Below are 27,842 nucleotides of genomic sequence, written 5' to 3'. Positions count from 1 at the left end.
GTTGACGAACAAGCGAAAATAAATTGTTTAGTAGGTAGTGTACATAATATATTATCTATTCTATAACCGGTTTCAGGAAATACCGTAAACATTTGTTGTGCGGAGTATGTGCTTTCTGTACAACCATGTTGCAGCATTAAGACACGACTGAGATCAGGGCGGTTATGTCGGGGTTACCAGCCTTACATCTTGGAGTTATGCCGCCTAGAAAGTGGTTAGTCAAGCGACCGCCACGTCGCGCAATGCCATACTGAATCCTTCTATACACAGCCATATACCAACACATGTATACAACGATTTTAAAAACGCGAAAATAAAGCAATGCCCACAAATTAAAAACTTTCTCAAGGTTAAAACAACTTCAGCTGTAAAATATATTTTGGTAAGAACTTATTTTCATGTTGGATTCTTTTATACTCTTGACATCTCAAAGAGTGGAATGCACCCGATAGTAAATTCATTGCGTCTTTCATCCGTCTTCTTTCAAACCTATTCCCCAACACTGGCTAATTTCTGGCACCAATCTTCATTCATATTGTAGATGAGCAATAACCAAACTCTAATTATGAGTTAATCCACCAGCTGACTCCTATATACTGATACAAAAACAAAAAATAAGTAACTAAATCTTTAATCTAACATAATTTACAACAACTACATTTATTTAAGGACATAATCTTCAGGGTAATCCATAATCTTGGGGAAGTTCTTCACTTCCTCCTCTGGTATGTGGTCTAATCTTGTGGGAACCAGCCGTATCTGCCTGATCTGATTGGTGACATTCTGCATGACATCTTCCGGGACTTTATCCTCAGGGTAGATGAAAAGCCTTTGCATTGTGTGACGTCGCTGCAGATTACCTGTCATTGATCTGTATACTGCCTTTTTGATTATCTAAAACAATATTTTTTTTATATTAATGGTATCAGAGCTGTAGAATTGTATGCAAAGTTTTCTAATGATCATATCATTTTCTTAATATCTATAAGGTAAGAAATTGGGAATTAAAATTACTTAATAATTATAAAGAACTAGTGTTTGGTCATGACTCTGTCTATGTATCTTTTGTGAGCAGAAATGATGAAATAAATGAATTAATTTTATTGAAAAAAATAAATTGTAGTTACAAGGAGAGAGAGAAAAGGAAGAGAAACAAACTTTTTATTTTAACAGTACAATTACTAACCATAGTAGGGTCTTTATTATGCAACTCCCACGCCAAGGTCCATGAAGCGCCGCCAGGATAACCCGTGTGGTGGAAATACGCCCGCTTCCTCCACTCGTTGCCTCTTAGCGCTATATCCTTACTATTTATACACACTACGACATCACCACAATCGTTCATAGGATGATATATGGGTTTATGCAATCCCATTAAATACTTCTTGATAACATGAGCAGATTCGTAAGGGTCTTGCCATTTACAGTCAAATACGTGCCAAGTCCGAGCAAATGTGGCCCATTGCTGAAATTTAAAGAAGTGGAAATGTATTGCGAAGAAATTCATAAACTAATTCTGCAGTGCAATGAGTCCTACAGGCGTACCTGAACCCTTTTTGCCGCTGACATCGTGTAGATAGTTAAACTTGATGAGTTTAACTCATAAATTTAAAACGTTTTATATAAGAATTTTCAAAATATTTATTTTTATCACGGAATTATAAATTCAGAAATGTAAATATAACCTAAAATTTTAGGTTATATGTAAGTTGACAGTGATTTTTTTTTTCTTCGTCCTTAGAGGACAGGCTATAGTCTTACGACCATACTGCCTAGTAAGTTGACAGCGAAGTAAGAACTGGTGTTGTCGCTCTTAAAAAATAACCTACGGTATCAGTCTATGGAGTCCATGATTTGTTTCAGTTCGTCTGAGGTTGTTTAGTCACACAGCGAATAGCGAAAGCTTTGGCAGCTTACGGCCTAAGGTGGTGGAAAACTGGATAACTACCAGAACATCGCGCTAGCAGGGTCACTAAAAAAACACTTCCTCCTACAGCAAACAGGTCAAATACTTCCTAAAGGTCACTGAGCATAGAGTTCATGCTGAGTATAAATCGCGGCAAGCTCGTCTCGTCATTCAAAGCGATAAAAAAAGCGTGGAAAATTATTTATTTTTCTGAAACAAAAATAAGCTATATTATATTAATTCAGACATGGACTATGTATTCCATTTAAACCTGTTCAAAGGTTTCGCGTTTACTAAGAAACAAACAAAAATCTAAACACCTTCAAAAAACTTTCAAATGAGTAATTTATTTATGTATTTGTAATCGTACGATCAGCAACAAAAGTCGATGAACAAATACTAATTTACAAAACACCTGAACATTGAAACGGACCACAAATCACTTACCAAAGACGAGTACAGATTAAGGTTATCATTTCAATGTTACAAAAGTCGCTAAACATTTTATAGCTTGACAATGCATTAGTTGAGGAATCTCATTATTGAATCTATACTTCTATACTATTATATAAAGCTGAAAAGTTTGTTTGTTTGTTTGACCGCGCTAATCTCAGGAACTACCGGTTCAGACTGAAAAAATATTTTTGTGTTGGATAACCCTTTGTTCGTGGAGTGCTATAGGCTATATATCATTACGCTATGACCAATAGGAGCGGAGCAGTAATGAAACATGTTGCAAAAACGGGCAAAATTTATTAGTTTTGAGAGCTTCTGTTGCGTGCGCTGCTTAAACGGTTAAAGTTATGCAACAATGATGTATGATGGGATTGTTCCTCTTAAAAAGTTCTACATAAATATATAATAAAACAAAAGTCCCTCGCTGCATCTGTCTGCCTGAACGTGTTAAACTCAAAACCTACCCAACGTATTAAGATGAAATTTGGTACGGGGACAGTTTGAGACCCTGGGAAGAACATAGGCTTACGGGAAAATATATAGCGTGACTTTTATGAGGGAAAACTTTAGCCCGAAAAACTTTATATCGCGGGTGGAGCCGCGGGCAAAAGCTCGTACACCATTAAAAAATATGAAAAATAATCTGACGTTTACGTTGAAACCTTCGAGGAGAATCTCCTGTCAGAATAATTTTGAATTTACACATTTGTTTTTTAAACCGGCCAGTGCTCTATAAAATAGGATGTTTAAAATGTAATTAACCTATTCCTATTAATGTTATAATATTACTTTCTAATATATTATGATGTTTTGTTCATACTTAAAAATGTATAATTCTGGTTATTAACTTCAATATATACTATTATATAAACCTAAAGGGTTTGTTTCTTTGAATGCGCTAAACTCAGGAACTACTTAACTGATTTTGAAAATATTTCACTAAGCTACATTACTCTTAAGCCCTACACGCTACTTTCTATCCAGGGTAAATATATAGCATGACTTTTGATCTTGAACAACTTTATCACGCGGCCGGAGCAGCGAGCCACGGCTAATACTTATGTTATAAAATAACATTTTAATTGATATTCTGGACTATTGTATTTATTCGGCAATGTTTTGATAGTAAAAAAACGCGGTGCGCTGCGCTTCGCGAGATGGGTGTATTGTAGCTTGATGGGAAACGAATAGGAAAAAAGCTTGTCCTTATATAAAACAAAGAATTTGCTAATTTCAGCGACATTTGTATTTATTACAGATCATAAAAAAATTCGCTAGTAATATTTGACAGTCAATGGTTTGACTGCGTTCAGCTACTTTTGTAGTTCAATTATGACAAGTTATTTTGAATTTAATGTAATCAGTAACTTATGGTAAATGATAATGATAAGGAAATATTGGAAACAAATTATGTTCAACGACTTCTGTTGCTGACTGTACCTATAATCATCCTATTCCAATTCATAATTTAGCTAGTACACGGTTGTAACCTATATTTTTTTGTTTTTTGGCGGGAATCGACCCCACTAGTTCACAATTCATATTTGATTATCGTGCTTTTATTACCTACTACGGTCACCGGCAAAGGCTGTAAATTCGATAGATAGTAGTTGTTTTTTCGACAAATCCTTGTTGTGCCAAAAAAACAAACAGGTTCGTCATAAAAGAAAATATTTATTCACAATAATATAACGAATTAAACAAAAATAAAACTTTATTAGATTCATTTTCCTTAATCACTTAAATGCAAATCCTTCCTAATAGTGTACGCACTGACGTGCATCATGTACTGTTCGTTCTTGAGGAAGTTGTCTATGGCCTGATCTCTGACGTCTTCCCAAGCATACAGATCTCTGTACACCGGTCGTACGTACTTCATACGGCCTTGCTGGTTCACGAAGTTGAACACTTCGTTAAGTTTTGAATGATCCTTGCTTCTGATACATAGTCGCAGCCATCTGTAAAACAATTTTTGATTAGTAAAACCAGTTATGGACGCATAGTAAATAAATTTAATAGATGCAAATATTACTTAAAAATAATATTGTGTTTAGACACGACCGTTTTAACAAATCGGCCTTCGAACAGCATCCATGTACCAAACGGCAGTGTATCTAAATGCATGCGCTTGCGGAAATTTCTCCGCAGCGCCTCTCATAAAATCTATGGCTATTCAACCAGTAAGTAAACGTCTTTTGTTTTAGCAACATTTTACCACTGCATCTCGGAGTACTACTGATACAACATGATTATTGATTGGTGCAACTGGCTAATTGGCGTAGTTGTATTGTGGCGCGGTACGACCATTGCTCTGAATTCCCGGATTCTCATGCCGGGTCGGGCAGTGATATAGGGTTTTTCTGCTGACAATCAGCGCAGAGTCTGGAATTTGTGCCCGATATAGCGATAGGTTCGCTTTCAATGATACTATAGTTCACAACACACGCCGAAAAGTGGTTGCCGCATCACACCCCAGCTTACAACTTCAGGAGAAATGGCGTGATGTGAGTTATTTTGTTTGGAACTTTCCCGAAGCAAAATGAAATAAAAATCCAACCAGTGACAACATCACAAAAAATCCAACCCCACCTGTAAAGAAGCTCAGTGTTCTTGCTAGCGTTGACTTTATACTCCTCGCCTAGCGTTTGCAGAGTCTCCAGCGGTAAGGCCGGCCGGTCTATCAACTCCTGGAGCAGGTTGATCATCTGGTGCGGAGTGAAGGATTTCACGTCACTCTCCGATATCGTCGCGTTGTCCTGCGAGATCTTAGCCACCAGCGCAGTCACTGATTTTGTCATTGATGTGTCGTAGCTGAAAATAAATTTTGTTTTAATTGCCTTACTATGAAAAAATGTTTTGGCATTAGGGAAGGTAGTAACCGAAGTATGCTACAGCAAAGTATGCACTAGCACACATTCTAAGCGACCAAATAGCGAAACAAAGTAGCTCATTCAAACTATCGTATCTAAAGTCCTGTGTACACCGTCTCTTGCATTTGTCAGTTTCATTTGGACTACAGTAGTATGCTATTAGGTCAAAATTTTGCCACGGAAAGATAAAAGAGTAAAACTCACTCAGGAATAATCGGGGGCATGCCGCTTTTGAAAAACCACGTCTCCCAGTCGACCGCGTTCAGCTTATCATTGTCTTTGAAGTAGTTCAGCAAGTAGGCTTTAAACTGGTCCGTGTCGAGTGATTTCTTGCTGAAGTTTCTCAAGTAGGAACGTAGGAAATCGTCGAACACCTCTGTAATAAAAAAAATATCAGTCTTCATGACGCAGCGGGGAATATGTTTGTTAAACGAGAGACCACGAAGTTTATGCTTTTGTTGGAATAAAGATCTGTTTGGGTTTTGCAAAACAGCCATTTACAATCGACATTTTCGGAACAGTCGCGTATTTACGCGAACAATCAGAATAAATTTAGTTTGGAATGCTCACAGGTGAGCGTTTTTAATTGGTAAATTCTTGTAGTAAATTGGCCGTATTTAGAGATGTATAAAAGATATATGTTCAAAGAAATAAAAATGACATCCACTGTTATATCATACAAATGCAAATTTACTGAGTCAAAGTATCTATCTTCTATTTCGACCTTACCTGGCCCTCCCACCAGATCCTCCAAGTACCTCAGGAACAACGAGCCCTTCTCATAAGGCACCGTTGAGAAGGCATCATCAGGATGCACCCCCTTCAGATCCACCACCAGCCTTGTCAACGGATTCGTCGGACCCAACTCGTCCCTCACCTAGAAGTACAAGTGGTACAAGTACAAGTGCTTACCAGGTCCACCGACCAAGTCCTCCAAGTAACGGAGGAAGAGAGAGCCCTTCTCGTAAGGGACCCTTGAGAACGCGTCGTCTGGGTGCACTCCATTCAGATCGGGCACCAGACGTGTGAGAGGGTTGGAGGCTCCGAGGTGGTCGTTCACCTGAGGAATTAAGTATATGCTGTTGGAGTACTAAAGGATAGTAGCTGGTTGCAGGTTGATATAAGGACGAAAATAAGTGCTGGTAGTATTGGCTCCGTTGGTGATAGGATAAGTGTATCCACCAGGATAGCTTCCGTCACGCGCAAGATAATATACATACCGCCATATTGACCTACTTAATGCGTGTCTTTTTGGGATTAGCCCGTGTATATCTGGTTACGAACAGGCCGCTATAATTGAGTCGATTGCAGAGGGAAAATTGGTCATCTCTCGCCAATTGAGACTACCTGGACGTCAGTCCACTTACCATCATGTACAATATGTTTGTAGAAAAGTGTAACAGATGGGCTAAGTATAAAAACAAACGAAAAACAGACGCAATACTATTACATCTTGTGACGTCATCAGGAATTATGTTGCGCGCGCAAGAGTTAGCACGCTATCCCCATTACGCGCTTACATTTGCACATTAAGATAATCGAAATATGAATTGCTGCGCCATTTTTTAATCAATTCTATTGCTGGTTTCACGAAAGGAATTTTAATTAATATTTTGGTATTACACGAACACACGCACACATATGCCTTTTATTTCCGAAGGGGTATGCAGAGGCGCAGCTGTTGCACCCACTTTTCGCCATGTGTATTCCATTCCATAACGTGTGGCGAGCCTATCGCCATATCGGACACAAATTCCAAACTATTTTTTTGGTATTGCGTATCAAAAAATCGTCATCCATCAAATTCGAGTATAGTAAACCATCCTATTGAGTTAAACTTACTGTTTCGCTCAACTCCTGCAGTCCAAGCAAACTGTGAAAGTCCCTGCTCTTCTTAGCCTCCACGGGGTCAGATATCAAGGACGCTCCGACCTTCCTCTCCAGGAACACGGTGAACCCCTCGTTCAGCCAGAAATGTTCGAAGTTCCTGTTAGTGACCAGGTTGCCGGTCCAGCTGTGCATGATCTCGTGGACTATGACGTCAGCTTGACTCCTGTCGCCTGCCTGAAACAAACAAAATATCATCTAATAAGCCTCTCCTTGAATCTATCAAGATCATACTAAACCAATTTTATAACTATTTAGCTATCTAACTCGCAACAATATTCAATAAAAGATCGCAATCTTAATCTTCAACCCGATTCCGAAAATGCACCAATCAAAATGACTATTTGTAAGCATGTCAAAAATACTTTGCTCTGATTGGTCCATTTTCGTGATATATAGAAAAAAGCGATCATTGAAAACGGCGGTAAATGAGACATAAGATAAAACTAGTAAGAAGTCAGACTATCTATTATCAAAACTAAAAATATCTCAAATAAAACTGTGACAATATTCACTGCCTCAAGTATTTGACATCTATCTGGAAGTAATAAATTAATCTTATGTACCTAAGATCTAAATTCGAAATAAAAGCATTAGTTGACAAAATTAAAACAAATAGATCTATTGTTATAACAGGAAATGTAAACGTTATTGTCTATGTTTTACTAGATAAGTAAATATAAATTAAAACATTTAAAAGAATTAACAAAAACGACTGTTTATTTTTTAACAACACACAAATAGAACTCCTTTGTATGGCAATCGTTTAAAAATACAAGCAAAAAAATAACTTACCAGTAAAGTGGGAGTGACAAAAGTAAGGCAGGGGTTCTCCATCCCTCCGTAGGGGAAGGAGGGCGGTAGTACCAGCAGATCGTACTGCGTCCACACGTAAGGTCCGCACAGCCTCTCAGCCGCCTGCAGATATTTCTCAGTCTCTGCGAACTCCCACGCACTGCGCTCGATCTCCTCTTTTTCTGACCATACTTTTGATCTGAAGAAAAATGATTAAAAAACAAATTTTTAGCCAAAAAAATAAATTTTTTCTCTGCTTTAGGTCATCTATATTTATTTGCAGTTAAGCAAAGTAATTGTATAATAAAAGACACAAAACATAAATTATTTCAATAATGTCAATAGAACGCTTTCAAGTGATGCAGAACATAAAAGTATAATATTGACATCGATTTATCAATTCGTGATGAATGTGTGCAAAGTACTTAATTCATTTTATATTTCATCACGCCAGAAGAGTTTATTGTTTGCTCAAGTAATTGTTACACTTATCTCGACACATTTTTATTGTGTGCTATGTGATAACAGATTACAAAACATCTCCAGAATAGAAGAAATAATATTAAACATAAATAATCGTTAAAACATCGGTGCCCAAATTTTAACAATAGTATGTATTAAGAAAGTTTTTTTTATATTGGCAATACCCGCCATTCCCATTAAAATGGTTACAAAATGTACGAAGGTCATCAGTTCAGATCACTTCACTTCTTTCATTCGCCGATTCTCCTCATCGCCTTTCTTTTTATTGCTTTGAAGGACGAGACGAGTTTGCCGTTCGCCTGATGATAAGTGATACGACCACCCATAAACAGTAGAAACACCATCCAACACCTTCAATTACAAAGTATTGTTTGGTATTCCACTGCGCTCGCCATCCTGAGACATGAGGGATCAAGTCTTATTATGTCCACTAGTTACACTGGCTACAAAGTCCTTCAAATCGGAACACTACACACCGGCTTGGCGGCAGAAATATACATTGCGGTGGTACCTACCCAAGCGGACTCGCACATATGAGACCTACCACCAGTAAAGATGTTTCTTAAAAATTTTACAAAGAGCCACATACCGCGGTCCCAAGACCCTGGACTCGAGCACTCCCACGGCTATGGCGATGAGGTAGGCGGGCAGCGGCATGGGCTGGCGGAAGGACGTGGTGTTGGCGCGCGCCTCCCCGCGGAGGGCGCTCATCAGCACCGTGAACTCCTCGGGCGCCGACACGTCCGCCTCGTACGTGAACTTCACGGCCGGAGTGTCTTGGCACGGCACGATGGAGCGCGCGTGGATCGGCTGTTAGGGTTGTTTTTGGTGTTTCAAATGACTTTATTTGAAAAATATCTATATATATTGTACTAATGGTACATAACAATGCAAATACTTATTTTATTTTATTTCACACAAAACAAGTTATTCGCCAACAGTCTTACAGCCCATTTCAATAAATGATCACAATCTCAATCTTCAATCCGATTCCAAGAATGAACCAATCAAAATAACTCATTTGTATACATGTCAAAAATACTTTGCTCTGATTGGTTAATTTTTGAGATAGATCGAAAAAAGCGATTGGAATCGTTCGTTAAAAACGGCATTAAATGTGGCATAGTCTTGCTCTGATTGATCAATTTTTGAGATAGATCGAAAAAGCGATTGGTATAGTTCGTTAAAAACGGCAGTAAATGAGACATAAGATAAGACTAGTGAGAAGTGAGAGTATTAGGCGATCGACCTTATGTCGAGTTTGTTAAACTACTTTTAGCAACCTACTTGACACTGGCTGAAGAGATACGGATGTTTCTTTCCGGAGGTCTGAGCTGGGTCCAGCCATTGTAACGCTGACGCTGTTGGCGAGGTGGTGTACTTAATCTTTATTTTTAATCTAAAACAATACGACACATTAGCACTTCTTATTACATGATACATCCAATTGTATATATATTACAAAAAAATATTTTAATTAATGATTAAATTAACAGTGATTAGTTAATACACTGATATATTACTTATATGATTTCTAAACAAAATCGTGTACCTATAAAAATCTACAACACTTTCCGAATGTACCAAAAAAACGCGACTCGTAAGCCGATGTCGTTTAATTTTGATGTTTGTGATTGGTCGAGAGACCAATGCGTCAGTCACGTGATAATCTCACAACCAATCAGTATAAAACACGGAGTCGTATCGTGTTTTTTTGCCATATTCTAAGAAAACTGGTTTTTAGTAGTTTTAATCGAATGTTCTTACTAAATACCTAACAACGTATACGCCCTAAATATAGAAACATGAAAATGTCGATTTTAATAGCAATTTTGAATTAACTGTATTCCCCCTTTTTTTATACCGCAACGTCGTATTGCCCCCACTGCAACTGATGGTAAGGAGTGGGATCCAAAAGTATGTCAACTGACGAGACAGGCTGGTCTAATAACATGTCGACGCCGTGATCCGAACTTACCCCAACACGCTCATTATGGCCTAATAATATTTACTTAACAAGGAGGACAATAAGTGATATAACACGATATAAGATTGCAATGAAATCCCAAAACTACTTTTACGATTTCTAATACTTGTCTATTTCCATACCTAGTCACTATACTACAATTTATACACGAAAATCACTTCATTACATAAATAGCAAAGCTAACCTATCCGCGCTACATGACGTTCGATTTGCAACACTTCCTTTACATTCGCAACAGCCACAAGCGCTTTCCGATTCACTCATAGAATCCGTGGCTTGGTCCTGCTTAACCCCGTCTACGAGAGGCGCGTACATATAATCTGTGCAAGTCATCTCGTCGCGTGAGAGTAAGCGACGCGACAACTTTATGCAAACTTCATTAGCTTGGTCAACGTTAAGTCTTGTTTTCCTTTAAATAAGAAGCTATTTTTAAATATTTGACAATAAAATATTCAATTTCGGAAATTAGATATTCCATTAACTGGAACAAATGCTATAGATCTATAAATGTAGAAGCGGCGAAAGGGGTGTACCGTCGTGATATGTGGCACTCAATAGTTTCTGCCTACCCGCACGGAACAAAAGAGTGAATGCTTACGTACATTTGTACTCTTGTCTAATAGTCAATTAAAAATAGTATTTAAGTTTTCATCTGTATAGTTAGTTCCTTACACGACTAAATGATGGCTGAACCAATTTTGATAATACCTCGACACAGACTTGTTCATTACAACGAAATGTTCGAAAAGAAACAGAACATTACCCAACCACAACAAAATACTAACAAATAAAAATGAAATACGAACTACAAAATACTTACTTTTCCCCCGACGATGCTTGTTTCGGTAACGTAATTGTCAATTTAGAGCCGAAGTTAGGCACAGGCTCGTCTACTTTGTACTGCAATTTTGTTCCATCATCGCTTTCTATCGCTTCTATTGTCAAATTACTGCTATCTAGAACCTAGAATATGAACGTAAATTATTATTAAAATTCAAACACAAATTTTCTCAACAGTATAAAATGAAAAACTTAGGTAGGAATCCAAAAGAGTTCCATATCTTTCTGATTTATTGCATTTTGGTTTAGACAATATTAAAGCTCTAAATGATCTATCGAGACATTCAGATAATATCCATGGTACGCCACACACACAATATGTTCTCGGACAGATTACTAACTAACTACTAGCTGTTCTCGCGGTGATTTTTCCGGGATAAAAGTCCCGCTATATTTTTTCCCGGGATAGAAAATAGCCTATGTCCTTCTTAGGGTCTCAAAATATTTCCATACCAAACATCGAAATCCATAAGGTGGTTTTTAAGTTTATCACGTTCAGACAGACAGATGCGGCGGGGAACTGTGTTAAAATATATTTTTTAGAACTTTTGAATAGGAATAATTCCGTCATATACGTTTGTTTCGTAACTTTAACCGTTAACGCAGCGCACACAACCGAAACTCTCAAAAGGAATATTTTTTCCAGTTTTTGCAACATTTTTCATTGATGCTCTGCTTCTATTAGTCATTGCGTGATGTTATATATTATATAGCTTTTTATCAATAAATGGGCTATCTAACACTAAAAGATTTTTTCATTAACAACCAGTAGCTCCTGATTATGAGATTAACGCCTTCAAAGAAACACACAACGCTACTACTACTTTCAATTCCAGGAAAATACATACAGGGGATTTTTATCTCGGAAAAGTATTTCACACGAGCGAAGCCGTGAGCAAAACCTAGTGTTCGCATAATATGACTCCCACTTCGAAGGGAATTTTGCAAATCCACGTTACTCCGAGATAATGTATTTATCATTTCGCGTAGGAGATAATACGTGTCATAGGATTACAGTATCCATGATAATAACAGACATGCTAGCATACGTATACCATATTTCAAGTGTGGATTAACTTGACGTACAGTTCAGTACATATAAGCGTGTTAAGTACTTATATGGGAAGAAATATATTATATTGTAAAATCTAAAATAAAACCGCATTAAGATGCGTTTTTTTTTATTGCATTCGTTCTTTCGAATGCTTTGTCCTGGGGTCTCTATAACCTACATTCTAATATAGTTAGCTCTTTAAGAGACCATATTCTTCTTTTTCTTTTATATTAAGGCTGCCACCGTTTATGTATCGGTGGTTTTGCCAATGTCGAGTAATAATTTCATATTTAAAACAAAAAGAGACTATAAAACCAGATCGAAGAGATAATCAATCTTACTTATAAACTTGTTTTTTTAAGAGGTGGTTAAGAATTGCTTAAATAGCTGTCAAAAAAATCACCGGTTCCTAGTTTAAACCTTGTTAAGAGACAAGATGGCGGGTTTTGACTTACAGCTGATCAAGTAAATTTGTGTTTTAACTAAGCATAGCTTCGTGGATTTTTTATAAGACTGATAACTTTAAACACACACTCACCACATTGTCAATGTCTTCTAAAACGTCAAAATGGAGCGTCGCCACGCCATTGAGCACCTTCTTCACGAAATCCACATTTAACGATATCGACAAATGCTTCATGATGGCCAATTCTAAAACAAAAAGCTTTAGTCAATATCTTAACAAACACATGGAAAGATTAAAAGTCCTGTGGGATTAAAAAAAAACCTGGATAAATAACGGGTCGGAGGTCGTCCTACGCTACGCTTAACAATCAAAAACCTTACCTTTTTGTAATCTTAATTGGTAATTGATTACTTTTTTCGATTTCGATAACTTTTGTAATACATGTATGTATGTTTAGTTTGTGAAATAGTATCTTCATATATTTACACGAATGTTCGACATCGATTTAAAAGATTTTTCGCTATATAGGTATTTGTTAAATGAAAAAAAAAATATCGCCAAAATTACCGTGTTGATTTATTGTAATACGTGAAATTAAACAATCAATTGAACACAACACTACATACAGTTTGAATTATTATTTTAGTAAACAAGTAATCACACATAAAATAAAACTAAAATATAATGGTCTTATTCATAATAAAACCCTTATCGAAGGTATAAATCGCAAATAGTTAAAACGTCCTATAAGCTTACCAAGCCTTCGATAAAATTTCTTATTCATAATGGTTTCATAAACCTCCGATAACAAAAAGGCCTTTAAATGTGCACAATGTTGCCATTTCGTAGAAAAAAATTCATTTAAATAAGTTCTACCAATTACTACCAAGTTTTGTCTCTGGAAACTGACAATAAAAAAAAATTGTCTGTCATTGTCACAATGGCGTTTGTCAAAAAAGTAAATAAAATAAATACAGGAGAAAGATTTATTTGTTGTTCTCGAAATTCTTTGTAAAACTTGGAAAAACGCAGGCAGCAAATTGCGATAAAATGGTAGAGAAGTGAAAAGTAGTTGGGGGAAGACAAAGATGGTGCAGCTCTTTTCTGTATTTGAACGTTTGCGCTATGCATTCCTGCATTACTAACTATTGCTTTTTTTACAAGATTACGTTGAAGAAATTGATTAGGGAGCGTGTATGAACCCGCTCCCTAACCAAAACCCTCCCTAAAAGAATATGAATTCTTGAACGTGAATGTCGACACGAACTACAATTTCATATAGGTGTCGTAGATTCATTTGGGGAGCTGTGCTAGCTGAAATGTAATATTGCTACTCTTGCATTGCGCATGTCAACGCAACTATTACGCAACAATACGCACTATGATAGCCACTCTTAAAATATTCATATAAATAAAATATTTGGATAATATACAATAGTGATTATGTACCGTGGTGGCATTCAGTACAAATAATAAAGTTAAAACAGCACAATGAAATATAAAAGGAATAAATCAATTTTATTTTTTAGATCATGCTCATTGTGCCTCCTCAGACCCCACTTCCAATAGAAAATATAAAGGAGATATCTATGTATCCATTTTATGCTATAATCATGTAGGATATTATTGTTTTAGGTAGGTCATAAGTAAAACATATTTTTGAGGTCTTTATTAGTTGAAATAAGAAAGAAAATAAATAAAAACCTTTATTTATCATGTAGGCATATATATAAAAGGCTCTTATGACAAGTCAACATATAATCAAATATGATTTACAATTTGTAAAGTACACAGATTAAGGCATGCATATGATGCATTAGTATACTATAATCCACCTCCACCTGGAAATATAAGGGAGGTATTAACAAATCATCATTAAGTAATTTAAATTTTATACTATAATCCTGTGGGATACTACTGTTGTATATTTGAATAAACATTTTTTTATTTCAAATTATGTTGAATGCTTATACATTGCATAATTTCAGGTTTGTTCCACATCTGCAGAATAAATTGCAACAGTAGAAGTGCAACACAGGAAAGAGTTACATGCTATTCAGATGGACAATGAGCTCCAGTGAAATAAAAAAATAAAATTGAGATATATTAATAAAAGAAAAATATAAATTTTATAAAAACAAATGACATTAACTAACTTTAATTATGTTGTATAATTAGTTACCTTTCAGTGTGAACAACTTTAGTCTAGATTTTGGGTCAATGATGATAATAATTGATTCTGACACCTCTTCAATATTGGACACACTTCTGTGGCATATATCTTTCTTTGAGCAATTGCAATGTTGTGCAACACTGCAAGAGCCACAATAGTAGTCTTCACATTTCCAAATTTAAGATATGCCATGAAACAGACATTGAAAATGCTGTTTCCACACACCAAAGTTCTTGTTGCAATATCCGGGAGTTATGAGTGCTGCTTTGCCATCAAATATCTCTGATCTGAAGATTAGCATCACAATTCACCTACAACAAACCTTTAAATCTTACCTTTACAACAACATTGAGGAAATAATATCCTTTTCTATATAATATTAGGCTGCATCACAACCATATTTTTTAATGTTATATAGGTGTAATAAATACAACCAATTATAGATGGGAAGTCTTTACATGGTGAAATTCCAGCCTTAACAAGGGTTCCTCTGAAAAGAAGTGGGGCATAATTATAATCTGCAGCATGTAATACGAGCGCACGCTCCACTTTGCTACATATACCACTGGTAGTGGCTTAAGATAATCATAGAGGTCTCCAACATCTTACATCTATTAAGAAAACGAATCTAAAAGTAGCTCTTCATTAGGTATACGTATTTACCGAAGTCTGTATAAATATGGAATAGAATTAACTTACCTCATGACGATCCCAACATGTCAATGCAGTTAATTAATACTTGCAATTCTGATGATCTGCCACAACTTATACGGTGAAGCTGCAACTCTTCGCGGACTATCAGTCACTTATAAATGCAGCCGTATGTTGGGAAAAATAATACCGTTTACGGAATTCATCATTATCCAGAGAAAATGGATCTAATTTCTGACGACACATTTTTCTACCTAAAGCAGCCTAGCTTGCATTTTTAATACGTAACTAAATAAAATTATTTCTTGAAACGAAAATGATCGAAATGTTGTTTACTTCTAAGTACAGACTGACTTTGGCAACAAGCGTCAAACACGAAACAGCTGACCGACGTCAGCCATTTTTTGCTATCGAACGCTTAACATAGGTGTAAAGACGGGGTTAGGCTCGATAAATCAAAGCATCTTTATCGGAGACTTTTAGCGCAATTTAACCATTATGAATACCAATTTTTTACATGCCTCCGATAACGCCCAGATAAACTTCCGATAATTCTGATAGTTTTATTATGAATAAGACCATAATGGTCTTATTCATAATAAAACCCTTATCGAAGGTATAAATCGCAAATAGTTAAAACGTCCTATAAGCTTACCAAGCCTTCGATAAAATTTCTTATTCATAATGGTTTCATAAACCTCCGATAACAAAAGGCCTTTAAATGTGCACAATGTTGCCATTTCGTAGAAAAAAATCATTTAAATAAGTTCTACCAATTACTACCAAGTTTTGTCTCTGGAAACTGACAATAAAAAAAAATTGTCTGTCATTGTCACAATGGCGTTTGTCAAAAAAGTAAATAAAATAAATACAGGAGAAAGATTTATTTGTTGTTCTCGAAATTCTTTGTAAAACTTGGAAAACGCAGGCAGCAAATTGCGATAAAATGGTAGAGAAGTGAAAAGTAGTTGGGGAAGACAAAGATCGTGCAGCTCTTTTCTGTATTTGAACGTTTGCGCTATGCATTCCTGCATTACTAACTATTGCTTTTTTACAAGATTACGTTGAAGAAATTGATTAGGGAGCGTGTATGAACCCGCTCCCTAACCAAAACCCTCCCTAAAAGAATATGAATTCTTGAACGTGAATGTCGACACGAACTACAATTTCATATAGGTGTCGTAGATTCATTTGGGGGAGCTGTGCTAGCTGAAATGTAATATTGCTACTCTTGCATTGCGCATGTCAACGCAACTATTACGCAACAATACGCACTATGATAGCCACTCTTAAAATATTCATATAAATAAAATATTTGGATAATATACAATAGTGATTATGTACCGTGGTGGCATTCAGTACAAATAATAAAGTTAAAACAGCACAATGAAATATAAAAGGAATAAATCAATTTTATTTTTTAGATCATGCTCATTGTGCCTCCTCAGACCCCACTTCCAATAGAAAATATAAAGGAGATATCTATGTATCCATTTTATGCTATAATCATGTAGGATATTATTGTTTTAGGTAGGTCATAAGTAAAACATATTTTTGAGGTCTTTATTAGTTGAAATAAGAAAGAAAATAAATAAAAACCTTTATTTATCATGTAGGCATATATATAAAAGGCTCTTATGACAAGTCAACATATAATCAAATATGATTTACAATTTGTAAAGTACACAGATTAAGGCATGCATATGATGCATTAGTATACTATAATCCACCTCCACCTGGAAATATAAGGGAGGTATTAACAAATCATCATTAAGTAATTTAAATTTTATACTATAATCCTGTGGGATACTACTGTTGTATATTTGAATAAACATTTTTTTATTTCAAATTATGTTGAATGCTTATACATTGCATAATTTCAGGTTTGTTCCACATCTGCAGAATAAATTGCAACAGTAGAAGTGCAACACAGGAAAGAGTTACATGCTATTCAGATGGACAATGAGCTCCAGTGAAATAAAAAAATAAAATTGAGATATATTAATAAAAGAAAAATATAAATTTTATAAAAACAAATGACATTAACTAACTTTAATTATGTTGTATAATTAGTTACCTTTCAGTGTGAACAACTTTAGTCTAGATTTTGGGTCAATGATGATAATAATTGATTCTGACACCTCTTCAATATTGGACACACTTCTGTGGCATATATCTTTCTTTGAGCAATTGCAATGTTGTGCAACACTGCAAGAGCCACAATAGTAGTCTTCACATTTCCAAATTTAAGATATGCCATGAAACAGACATTGAAAATGCTGTTTCCACACACCAAAGTTCTTGTTGCAATATCCGGGAGTTATGAGTGCTGCTTTGCCATCAAATATCTCTGATCTGAAGATTAGCATCACAATTCACCTACAACAAACCTTTAAATCTTACCTTTACAACAACATTGAGGAAATAATATCCTTTTCTATATAATATTAGGCTGCATCACAACCATATTTTTTAATGTTATATAGGTGTAATAAATACAACCAATTATAGATGGGAAGTCTTTACATGGTGAAATTCCAGCCTTAACAAGGGTTCCTCTGAAAAGAAGTGGGGCATAATTATAATCTGCAGCATGTAATACGAGCGCACGCTCCACTTTGCTACATATACCACTGGTAGTGGCTTAAGATAATCATAGAGGTCTCCAACATCTTACATCTATTAAGAAAACGAATCTAAAAGTAGCTCTTCATTAGGTATACGTATTTACCGAAGTCTGTATAAATATGGAATAGAATTAACTTACCTCATGACGATCCCAACATGTCAATGCAGTTAATTAATACTTGCAATTCTGATGATCTGCCACAACTTATACGGTGAAGCTGCAACTCTTCGCGGACTATCAGTCACTTATAAATGCAGCCGTATGTTGGGAAAAATAATACCGTTTACGGAATTCATCATTATCCAGAGAAAATGGATCTAATTTCTGACGACACATTTTTCTACCTAAAGCAGCCTAGCTTGCATTTTTAATACGTAACTAAATAAAATTATTTCTTGAAACGAAAATGATCGAAATGTTGTTTACTTCTAAGTACAGACTGACTTTGGCAACAAGCGTCAAACACGAAACAGCTGACCGACGTCAGCCATTTTTTTTGCTATCGAACGCTTAACATAGGTGTAAAGACGGGGGTTAGGCTCGATAAATCAAAGCATCTTTATCGGAGACTTTTAGCGCAATTTAACCATTATGAATACCAATTTTTTACATGCCTCCGATAACGCCCAGATAAACTTCCGATAATTCTGATAGTTTTATTATGAATAAGACCATAAATTTCTAATTTAAATTAGATTTTAGGACAACTCTTTTCAAACAATATGAACAAACGCGGAACGTTTTCGGATTAAATTTAATCTAATTACAACTAATTCGATAACATGTAATACTAATTACAAGTGTAATTAATTATATCCTACACCAACGACAATATAGCCAATATTTAGCCATATCTATCGAATTATCACCGGCAGTTGCTGTCTATGGTTATTTGATTTTATAGTAGGAACAATGGCGGTAATATACATAAAACCGGCAAGTAATTATATTTTATCAAAAATCCATAACTTGTAAATAACATACTTTATACCTATGTTCACGACATAGGCACCTAAGCAATAAGTAGGAGAGCCGAGACGTACTTTTGTTCAAACATTTCAAAGTATTTTTATTGCTTTGTATATATTAGCATAATGTTATTTGCAATTATGTACAAATTTTTGCCATATAAAGAATTTATTTACTTATTTATATTCTCCCGTAGCTCAATTCCTGTCCAACTATACGAATAGTACTATATCAATATATCAGTGACGAAAGATCCATAATAAATACATATATACATCATTTTATTTCTTCTTCCCTGCCAGCCCAAGCTGGCTTCTTTGTTTACTAAGTATATTTTTCATTTATTTTATTTTCAATATAAATTGTCTTTTTTTAGATAAGCTAATTTAATTAAGTAATAATTAAATATTCTCATGTACCTTGACTTATCATAAGTGCAACTATGTTCGCCTACGTGATGAATAAAGCATGTTTATTTTTTATTTTTATAATCATATAACCCGATTCCTGCCGGCTTTAGCTTTTAAAGAATTTATGTAGAATATAATTATCATTAGAACGATTTTCAGAGCGCATTCATTACTATCTATTTGTTGTGTCGGATTCCCTTTCAGTAAAATTCACCCTTCGCCACTGCAATGTATTCGATTTTATAGTTCCTTTATTGTTACAAATGCTCATCGTGTAAACGCTTTTAATAGCTTGGGCTTACATTATAACTATAAGTTATAATATTTAAATTTTTTAATCGTAGTGTTAAGTCCTCTGGAAAATCTTATAACAAGATAAATAAATAGTTATAACAGACATTTTACGAGATATTATGAATACTTTCATACGGTGATAAGGAAAAGTTTAACATAAACCTATAAACAAGTTACAAGATAATGACACATTATTTAATATATATGTTTACGAGATCATAAGAAAAACACAAGGCAAAATACCAGAATGCATTAATGCTAGGGTTGCCAGAAAGAAGTTACTTCCTATAATTTTGTAGACTTTGTGTCAGTCAAGTAATTATGTCGTTGAGATCCGGAGCAAATTTATCTTATGGAGCCTTTATTAATTCGATGGAATTCCAACTGACATGACTTCCCAATCTCGATACAGGAGCGAGGGAAAGAATGGCGGGCACACACCTTTCAGCTCGGCGTACCTACACACGAATTAATGAACATCCCTCACCGATCAGGATCTGTATGTACCCGTAAGTCGCTGGGTATGGGAGGTCCGTTTAGTTGGACGCCTCTGGCATATTGGCCGTCATGCCACCCTGCTGTTAAGCTACTGTTTTGAGGATTTATTACCAACGGAATTGGTTTCAAAGTACATCACTTTCCAGGCTGGCACATGACTCACAAAGTAAAATAGGTGTCTAATTTTCAAATAAAAATGCAAAATGTACGGTTTTTAACTAAAAACATTTGCCAGATTACGTATAATAACGTATGGCAGGCTATAGTTTTTTTGCTAATACCTTTTAAACAAATTATTGATACGTCGCAATATTTTGGGGCTGACATAATGCAAGTTGCGACTCTGTTGAGCACGGAACGGAAATTTGGGAATTATCACAATACATTTTCAAATGCCAAATACCTTGATACGAAATATGGTAAATTATTTAAATATTTAACCAGTTTATAAATAAAAATAAATATAATAAAAACAACTTTTAAAATAAAATAAAAGATGCCTTGCACTTGGACATTAGAAACCGAACTTTATCGTTTTGCAACAATTGTGTAAGAATTGTGTTGCGTCAACCCTATACTACAGAGGGATTTGAGCAATAAAATAATAAAAATACACTTACCAGGCCGCGAAAACGAGGAAGGATCCAACGGACTCAGTGCACCCATGGCTTTAACTTGACTAAAACATAAAAACGAGAACACTATTAACACAAATTTATTACCCATTGTTCGTTTTACGATCATACATATGCCAATTAGCGTGGTAACATAGACGTGGGGACGTCTATATACGTTTAGAATAATCGATTAATAATATTAGAAAGCCCAATAGTCATGGCCAAACGTGTCGCAACGTAAAATTGTAGTTTCGCACTGAGATCAATACAATACGCTTTTATTTTGACAATGTCATTGTCAACACTATTTATTATCTCCCGATATATATATCCACAATGATTGAACCCGGTTCCGCCTACGTAGGAGTGTCGAATGCAGTAACGTTAAACTCATATTCCTAATGTAAGTATTGTTAAAATTATCTTTCTATAAAAAGGGTTTAAGTTATATATAATTGAAATTGTATGTAGTCTAACAAATTTTATAAAAAATTGTAGAACTCTGTTTTAAACACATGTCGATCTTTTCAAAAAAGGTTTAGTGTATTAAGTAAACAAAGGGAGAAACTTTTAAAGTCCTCCCAGCCAATAGTTCCCTATCAATTCATCCCTTTTTGGTATATCTATACAATTTATTATACATATCTGGAGAGTATATCAACATTTTTTTGTTTGATGTTCGAATTTGGTAATTACTACATCATTATTTTTGTATAGGGACAGTAAAACGTCATCATTTATAGAATATGAACTAACTAGAGGCTCAGAATCCCGAGTAATTTGATGCAATTTTGCCAGTATGTTCCAAAACTTACAACACCAGCTGAAATCGAAATATATATTAACAAGCTACCTTTCTACAAGTCTACAAAAAATTATGGTAGTGACACATTCTGGCTATAAGACTATCAGACATATCCTAATTGTAATAACATTCCCATACATTTTTTGGTTCTTATTACACACACTCACACTTTCTTTTATTCCTGATGGGCTAAGCAGACAGGCAACTAGTGAACCTACTTTTCACCGTGTGTATTCATTCCCATGATGTGATAGGGAGCAAGCCTATCGTATTAGGCTCAAATTCCAGACTCAAATGTTGCCATTTATAGAAAAGCACTTTGTCTAAAGCCTCTTGTGTATAATTGTTGGTATAAAGGTGATACAGATGTCCTACAATCAGAAGTTATCAAATTGCATATAATAATGTCTGAATACTAAAGCTATTTTTGAACCTAGAAATGAATAATGCAGGCAGTGTCACTAACAAAGGCTAGTAACAGTACAGAAACATGCTTGCTTTGTGTAGAATTGTATGGAATTACTATCAACAAATAGGTACAAGACAATACGGGACCAGCCTATGCTTGATTTTATACATTATTCTATATGTAATGGTTAATAATAAGAAAAATAAGCACACCTGCGACAACTGCATAAAAATTGGTTAAAAAATGAGTGATTAATTCATGATTATAGTATTGTAATGTGCAGAAGTGGGCACAATGTGGGGATATCGCTTCATCTCTTTCTTTCGCACGCGTCGTAATTCCCGATGACGTCACTCGTGGCTATTTCGTCTCTTTTCTGTTTCTTGTTAATTACCCCTTCCACCGAAATTCAATAACTTATAACTGGTTAATTTTTTACCGGATTTTAATAATTCCTTCTGTGTTATAATTTATATTATGTAAATATTTGATAATAGTAAAGAACAAAAATGAGTCTGGTACCCTATTTGCATGAAAGGCATAATCTTTGTGTGACTACACATTTTTCAATAAATTAAACATACAAGATACTCGGAAACATTAAATTTCATACTGCATAGATATTTAAAACTCCATACAAAAAAAGTTATGTTATTAAAATATATTTTTTTTTAATAAAAACGGGCTTGAAATATCTAGACAAATATGGAGATTAAATTTGCTATCAATGTAAACTTCCAGCATAGTGTGAGAATTAACAAAACAAATACAATATAGAAAAACTACAAACTATTGTTAATTTATTTGAGGCTACTTATAAGGCTGTCTCTAGTGGTTAAAGGTAGAAACACTATTCAAACAATATATATATTGATTCCATTTTTTTTTAATTGCACCATAGATTAATTTTTGTTCAGAAAATATCTACATTTCATATTCTCTGTACCATACCAACAGTTATCACCTAACACTGTCACTATGTCGGTAAAAAAAACAATTATTTAATCTACTTGCCTGACTTCAATGTCCTATATGTAACACTTGACTAATGGTTTACAACTATTCCCTTCAAGCGCACAACAATAAATTGTATTATGTCATTATCATTATTTGTGCAAAGATAAGAGTTTAGCACTTAATTACCAGGTAGCGTAAGCATTTGAGATAAGAAAATAATATTTAGCACTAAATAAAACCCTGAAACAACCATTAAAGGTTAATAATTATTTCGAATAATAATAATAAAATAATGATGATAAAATGATATGAGACTTGCTGTTAATTTCTGCCTTGTCAGATTCTATTTTAGGATCTTTTATTATGTAAAGTTTGCGAAATATTATTTTCAAAAGTTACAACTCATCACTACAAGCACTGTAAAAAAAAATAACAAATCGGTCACCTGTATTGATAAGATCAATAAAACTCTTTATTAATTATTGCCAAATGTATTATACATACAAGAGAAACCAGATTAAACGTATAAAGAGATAAATCAAAAGGAAAACAAGACACCGCCGACGGTCACTCAACTTGTCTTGTCTAATCTGTCAACGGCCAATGACAGACAAGGTTGCAAGGTCACTTGTGCGAATTGCGTTTAGTTTCACAACGTGGAAATTTATGAACTGTATTTCTTAGTGGCAAATATTAAATCATACCTAAACTGAAACAAAAATTCTCTGTAAGAACCAAAACAATTATGAGAGAATTTTACACTTGTAACATAACATGGTCAGAGTACTATCACTATTACTGCAAAGACTACGTCGCTATATGTTTTATTAGTTATAACAAACCGTAAGTTGTATCTACCTGCACTGCGTATATTGTCGCACTTTCAAGGTTTTTTCATGAGAACATTGTATATTATTATGATTTCTTTGAAAATATACTTTATTGTCTATGAGGACAGAACATGCTCTTTGACTTCTAAACAAACATTTTTTTATATTAATCTGGAAAACTCGCGATAATACTTTACCGGCTATTGACATTGTAATTAATTATACGTTATATACGTTTCTATGACTTCGCTAGAAGTTAGATAGCCTTTAAAATTAAGTTATATGCTGGCAAAGATAAACTATAAAACTTGTATTAAAAACAAGAAAATATACAAAATAATACTGTTCTATTTTAGGTTAGGAAAGTGCTTTGTTTTTTTTTTTTCTTCGTCCTTAGAGGACAGGCTATAGTCTTACGACCATACTGCCTAGTCTTACGTATTTCTTTTCTTCAAATTTAAATTCTTAATATATTGTCTTTCGTAAGTGAAAGTGCTTTGACTTCTTACGCGTATGCGTTATGTTATTGCAATTTGCATAATGCATGACATAGTCAATACTATATTTTGTATATAAATTAAAACTTAATACCCAATTATAGTTAATTAATATAGGGTTAAATATAACATAATATAATTTTTAAAGTATCCGATACGAAATGTAACTGTAATAATTAGATACCTTAATAGTTTTTATAGCATTTTTTATTTTACTGACAGCCCTTGCTGAGAAATGTCATCTGACATCTCAAAATTTCAAGGTATCTGTGACGGACAGACGACCGATTGTTTTTTTTTTGCACATTTCGCATCATTACATTTATCAAATTTATATTTGATTTTCCAGTGTATTTTAAAATACAATTTGTATATAACAGAAAAGTTTTGTAAAGTGTATCAGATGTATCTGTAAACATGTTGTCAAGGTTTCATCATTATCACGGTTCAAATATAATTTTATTCGAGGACAATACCGTTGCTTATAGGAAAGCAAGTTTCGCACACGGACTTACGTTTAGTGAAAAACCGTTATTGCCTGGCGAAATATTTTTAGTGGAAATTGAGAAAACTGAGCGGGGATGGAGCGGTCACATGAGACTGGGGTTAACTCTACTGCATCCCCAAACAGCGGCATTGGGTGACAAAGGCCTTCCGCAGTATGCCCTACCAGACCTCGCAAACACCGGTTTGTCGTGGATATTCCCTATTTCGAAGTCGCAAAACAATGTCCTAGTTGAGCTAGTGAATCAAGTTGCGAGCGGAAGGCGAGAAAGCGAGCCTCGCGTGTCCGTATTAGGCGACGGGCATGTAGTAAAAACGCCGCGCGGCTACATATCTAAAATGGTGCTGAGACCGCAAACTGTGTCGCAGAACGGTGCGCCGCAAGGGATATTGCCAATGGACGCTGGCAGTCGAATAGGCGTCATGTTTGTTCCATGTCCAAAAACCAACAAAAATGACCAAGACTTAGCAGAGATGCACTTCATTATAAACGGCGAGGACCAGGGCCCTTGCACGAAATCTATTCCCTACACAAGAGGCCCATTACATGCTGTTGTTGATGTGTACGGCACAACAAAACAAGTGAAGATTGTTCAACTTTATGGTGGTAAGTTTTGTTATATTTCCACAAGTATCAACTGGAATGTCATTCGTACATTAATCTTAAAAAAACACTGCTGGTTTTAAATTGACTACCTAAATATTTTTTGTGATCACAATTATTAATTATTTATGAGCCAGTAATAAAAAAAATATATATTCAATAATAGACATATTACTGTTATACTTACATAATATAAAAGTTTAAACATTTGCCACTGAGCTAAAATACCTAGTCAATCCACATAGAATTTATATTTTAACAATATAAATAAGGTAAATGAACTGAATTCTATAAACAATAATACGATTATTCTGTGCTTGATAATGAAACAGTCAGGTTTTGTGTCACATACTGCTTCTAATCTTAATTACACAAATAATTCAGCCACATTATAAATAATTGATTTATTTCCGATTCTCTTGTTTTACTGTTAATTAGGTACTATCATAACTTAAGTAAATATATGTATGTATATAAAAAACCTTGAATTTAGCAAGTATTGGTAACAAATTAAACTACACTATAGTATAAACCTCATTTTCTCATGAAGCAGTAGTGATTTTTATTCCATTGTCCCAATTCTGAAAAAAAGTTATTCTTTCCAGTGAAGACTCTTCAAAGTGTGTGTCGGGATGCGATATTGCAATATGTGAACAATGGTTCAGTGAAATCACTACCTTTGCCAAAGAGTTTAAAAGATTTCTTGCTTTCATAAGAACATTCTGGAAGCATTGGGTAATGACAATAATACCGCGTGCACAGTGTGCAGGACGCCTGATGAAACTTGTGACGGTGGTGTTATACAATGGTGATGTTTCTGTACTCAAACAGATCTGAAGATAAGTTATAATTGCAATAATATTTGTTTTGTACTGTGTAATAATTCATCTTCTACTATCAGGATATTGGTTATCCAAAATGTGTTGGCACTATTTGATAGTCTAAATATATACCCTATTCACCAGAAATTACAATGCCTTCAGCGGATATTAGGTTGTACTACAATAAGTAGAGAAAATTCAACAAATACTGCCCTTTCACATTAAATATACACCATTAATTGAAGTCTAAAGTGATTTGAGAATACAAAGAAGTAAGTGAATTGTCCACTGAGTTTTTATAGTGACGGTTTTTAAGACAATGTTGTGGCAAAACACTTGTGTGGTGCTTGTAAAATATGAACATGATTGGAATCTTTTTGTGTGATTTAGTATTAAGAAAATTCCTAAAGATCTATCTGGTCCCAAATTCTAATATTTCAGTGTAGTTGCAGAGCTTATTTCTACTGAGTTTTAAAGATTTTTATTCTGTTTAGTTGGGAAGATGTTAAGACACTTTATTTAGAATTTTGTAATTTCATAGTTTGTTACTTGATAGTCAAAGTAAGGCACATGACAATCTTAATATGATATTGTATCATTAGTTATTTTTCAGTTGGAAAATAGTCTAATAAAATGATATGTACTATAATTTTGTAAATAAAATATAAATATTAAATACTTCAATTTTACAATATGTATTGTATAATAAATAAATTGTGATACTGTTCATTTGTCATTCCATAAATTATTGGTTTACAATTTATTTTACATTATAAAAGTTACTATGATTCCTCATAAAATTCCAGTGGCCAATTAGGTAGAAAAAATCAGACCAATCAGGAGACAGGTGTTCAAATACCGCAATACTCTATTTAATGAATTGCACATAGATTAAAAAATATGCTTGAATGCTTTTGAGATAAGAAAATAGGCTATTGAAACAACCAACATGTGTAGAATTCCTGTTATCTGGATGTGCTCTTTAATTTTCCTTTAAATTGTTCAAAAACATGTTTATTTTTAAAGAGTGACAATATGTATATGTTTATGCTTTATCTGCAGGTAATTTAAAAAGAAAACAGTCATTTACAGTGCTTAAGGTTGATTTTTAAATTGTCAAATATAAGTTTTCACATAAATTATAACCTGACTGAATATAGTGAGACTATTGAACAACTGCATACATACTTACTATCTGTCAATTCTAACTTGTTTGTGTTATTCTACAAAAGACTTTTATTTGATGATTTAAAAATCAGCTTACATTTAATTTGATTTATTAGATCAATTTAATCATAAGAATGAGTCCATTCTTTGTTATTGTTATCCTCTTGGTACTATGTTAATAATATTATTGTTAAAAAAATATGGCAGCTATTGAATTAAAGTAAATTTTAATGTGTTGATTGGCATTGTAAATGACGTGTTTTACATCTTAGCAAGATACAGTATCCATTTTTTGTTTAATAAAATGATTTCGCCTGTCATAT

The 27,842-nt window shown here is 34.4% G+C and overlaps 3 protein-coding genes and 2 long non-coding RNA genes across 7 annotated transcripts; 3 read left to right on the top strand and 2 right to left on the bottom strand.

Moving 5' to 3' along the window:
• Positions 1–615: 615 nt before the first annotated feature.
• Positions 616–1,569, bottom strand: LOC115448518 (39S ribosomal protein L13, mitochondrial). Its single transcript, XM_030175967.1, has 3 exons — positions 1,546–1,569; positions 1,187–1,465; positions 616–894 (listed from the first exon to the last, which is right to left on the bottom strand). The coding sequence occupies exons 1-3, from the start codon at positions 1,567–1,569 to the stop codon at positions 661–663; spliced, it is 537 nt and encodes a 178-aa protein (XP_030031827.1). The 3' UTR covers positions 616–660.
• Positions 1,570–4,016: 2,447 nt separating this feature from the next.
• Positions 4,017–24,281, bottom strand: LOC115448509 (leukotriene A-4 hydrolase). 3 transcript variants are annotated; one of them, XM_030175953.2, is made up of 12 exons: positions 23,955–24,281; positions 20,929–20,987; positions 12,817–12,929; positions 11,205–11,347; positions 9,685–9,796; positions 8,987–9,207; positions 7,915–8,113; positions 7,075–7,296; positions 5,962–6,109; positions 5,437–5,608; positions 4,952–5,173; positions 4,017–4,320 (listed from the first exon to the last, which is right to left on the bottom strand). In XM_030175953.2, exons 1-12 carry the CDS (start codon positions 24,134–24,136, stop codon positions 4,095–4,097), a joined length of 2,019 nt encoding a protein of 672 aa, XP_030031813.1. In that variant the 5' UTR covers positions 24,137–24,281; the 3' UTR covers positions 4,017–4,094. The 3 variants fall into 3 exon arrangements, with proteins under 3 accessions (XP_030031813.1, XP_030031812.1, XP_030031811.2); XM_030175952.2 differs by lacking the exon at positions 5,962–6,109 and adding an exon at positions 6,145–6,292 and having other exon boundaries at positions 23,955–24,278; XM_030175951.2 differs by lacking the exons at positions 5,962–6,109; positions 11,205–11,347; positions 12,817–12,929; positions 20,929–20,987; positions 23,955–24,281 and adding exons at positions 6,145–6,292; positions 10,569–10,732.
• Positions 13,991–14,829, top strand: LOC115441214. The gene is made up of 2 exons (XR_005112432.1): positions 13,991–14,319; positions 14,673–14,829. It is a non-coding gene; the product is annotated as an uncharacterized LOC115441214 (long non-coding RNA).
• On the top strand, positions 16,555–17,548 carry LOC119189484. The gene is made up of 2 exons (XR_005112431.1): positions 16,555–17,038; positions 17,392–17,548. It is a non-coding gene; the product is annotated as an uncharacterized LOC119189484 (long non-coding RNA).
• A 371-nt stretch (positions 24,282–24,652) lies between the features above and the next one.
• Positions 24,653–27,839, top strand: LOC115448510 (neuralized-like protein 2). Its single transcript, XM_030175954.2, has 2 exons — positions 24,653–25,534; positions 26,137–27,839. Exons 1-2 carry the CDS (start codon positions 24,841–24,843, stop codon positions 26,244–26,246), a joined length of 804 nt encoding a protein of 267 aa, XP_030031814.1. The 5' UTR covers positions 24,653–24,840; the 3' UTR covers positions 26,247–27,839.
• Positions 27,840–27,842: the final 3 nt, after the last annotated feature.

The sequence above is a fragment of the Manduca sexta genome, chromosome 16 (assembly GCF_014839805.1).
Source record: "Manduca sexta isolate Smith_Timp_Sample1 chromosome 16, JHU_Msex_v1.0, whole genome shotgun sequence".
Classification (NCBI taxonomy): Eukaryota; Metazoa; Arthropoda; class Insecta; order Lepidoptera; family Sphingidae; genus Manduca; species Manduca sexta.
The sequence above is the reverse complement of the archived record's forward strand: the minus strand, read 5'-3'. Positions and strand labels throughout refer to the sequence as shown.

What these genes read in the sequence shown, in the direction of transcription:
- LOC115448518 (XM_030175967.1), bottom strand. Translation starts at nt 1,569, where the DNA reads ATGTCAGCGGCAAAAAGGGTTCAG. An exon ending in CAGCGGCAAAAAGGGTTCAG is followed by an intron (nt 1,466 to 1,545) that starts GTACGCCTGTAG and finishes TTTAAATTTCAG; the next exon opens with CAATGGGCCACATTTGCTCG. An exon ending in ATAATAAAGACCCTACTATG is followed by an intron (nt 895 to 1,186) that starts GTTAGTAATTGT and finishes ATATTGTTTTAG; the next exon opens with ATAATCAAAAAGGCAGTATA.
- LOC115448509 (XM_030175953.2), bottom strand. Translation starts at nt 24,136, where the DNA reads ATGTCAATAGCCGGTAAAGTATTATCGCGAGTTTTCCAGATTAATATA. An exon ending in TTCCTCGTTTTCGCGGCCTG is followed by an intron (nt 12,930 to 20,928) that starts GTAAGTGTATTT and finishes TTTTTGTTTTAG; the next exon opens with AATTGGCCATCATGAAGCAT. An exon ending in GGATCTGGTGGGAGGGCCAG is followed by an intron (nt 5,609 to 5,961) that starts GTAAGGTCGAAA and finishes TTTTTATTACAG; the next exon opens with AGGTGTTCGACGATTTCCTA.
- LOC115448510 (XM_030175954.2), top strand. Translation starts at nt 24,841, where the DNA reads ATGTTGTCAAGGTTTCATCATTATCACGGTTCAAATATAATTTTATTC. An exon ending in GATTGTTCAACTTTATGGTG is followed by an intron (nt 25,535 to 26,136) that starts GTAAGTTTTGTT and finishes TATTCTTTCCAG; the next exon opens with TGAAGACTCTTCAAAGTGTG.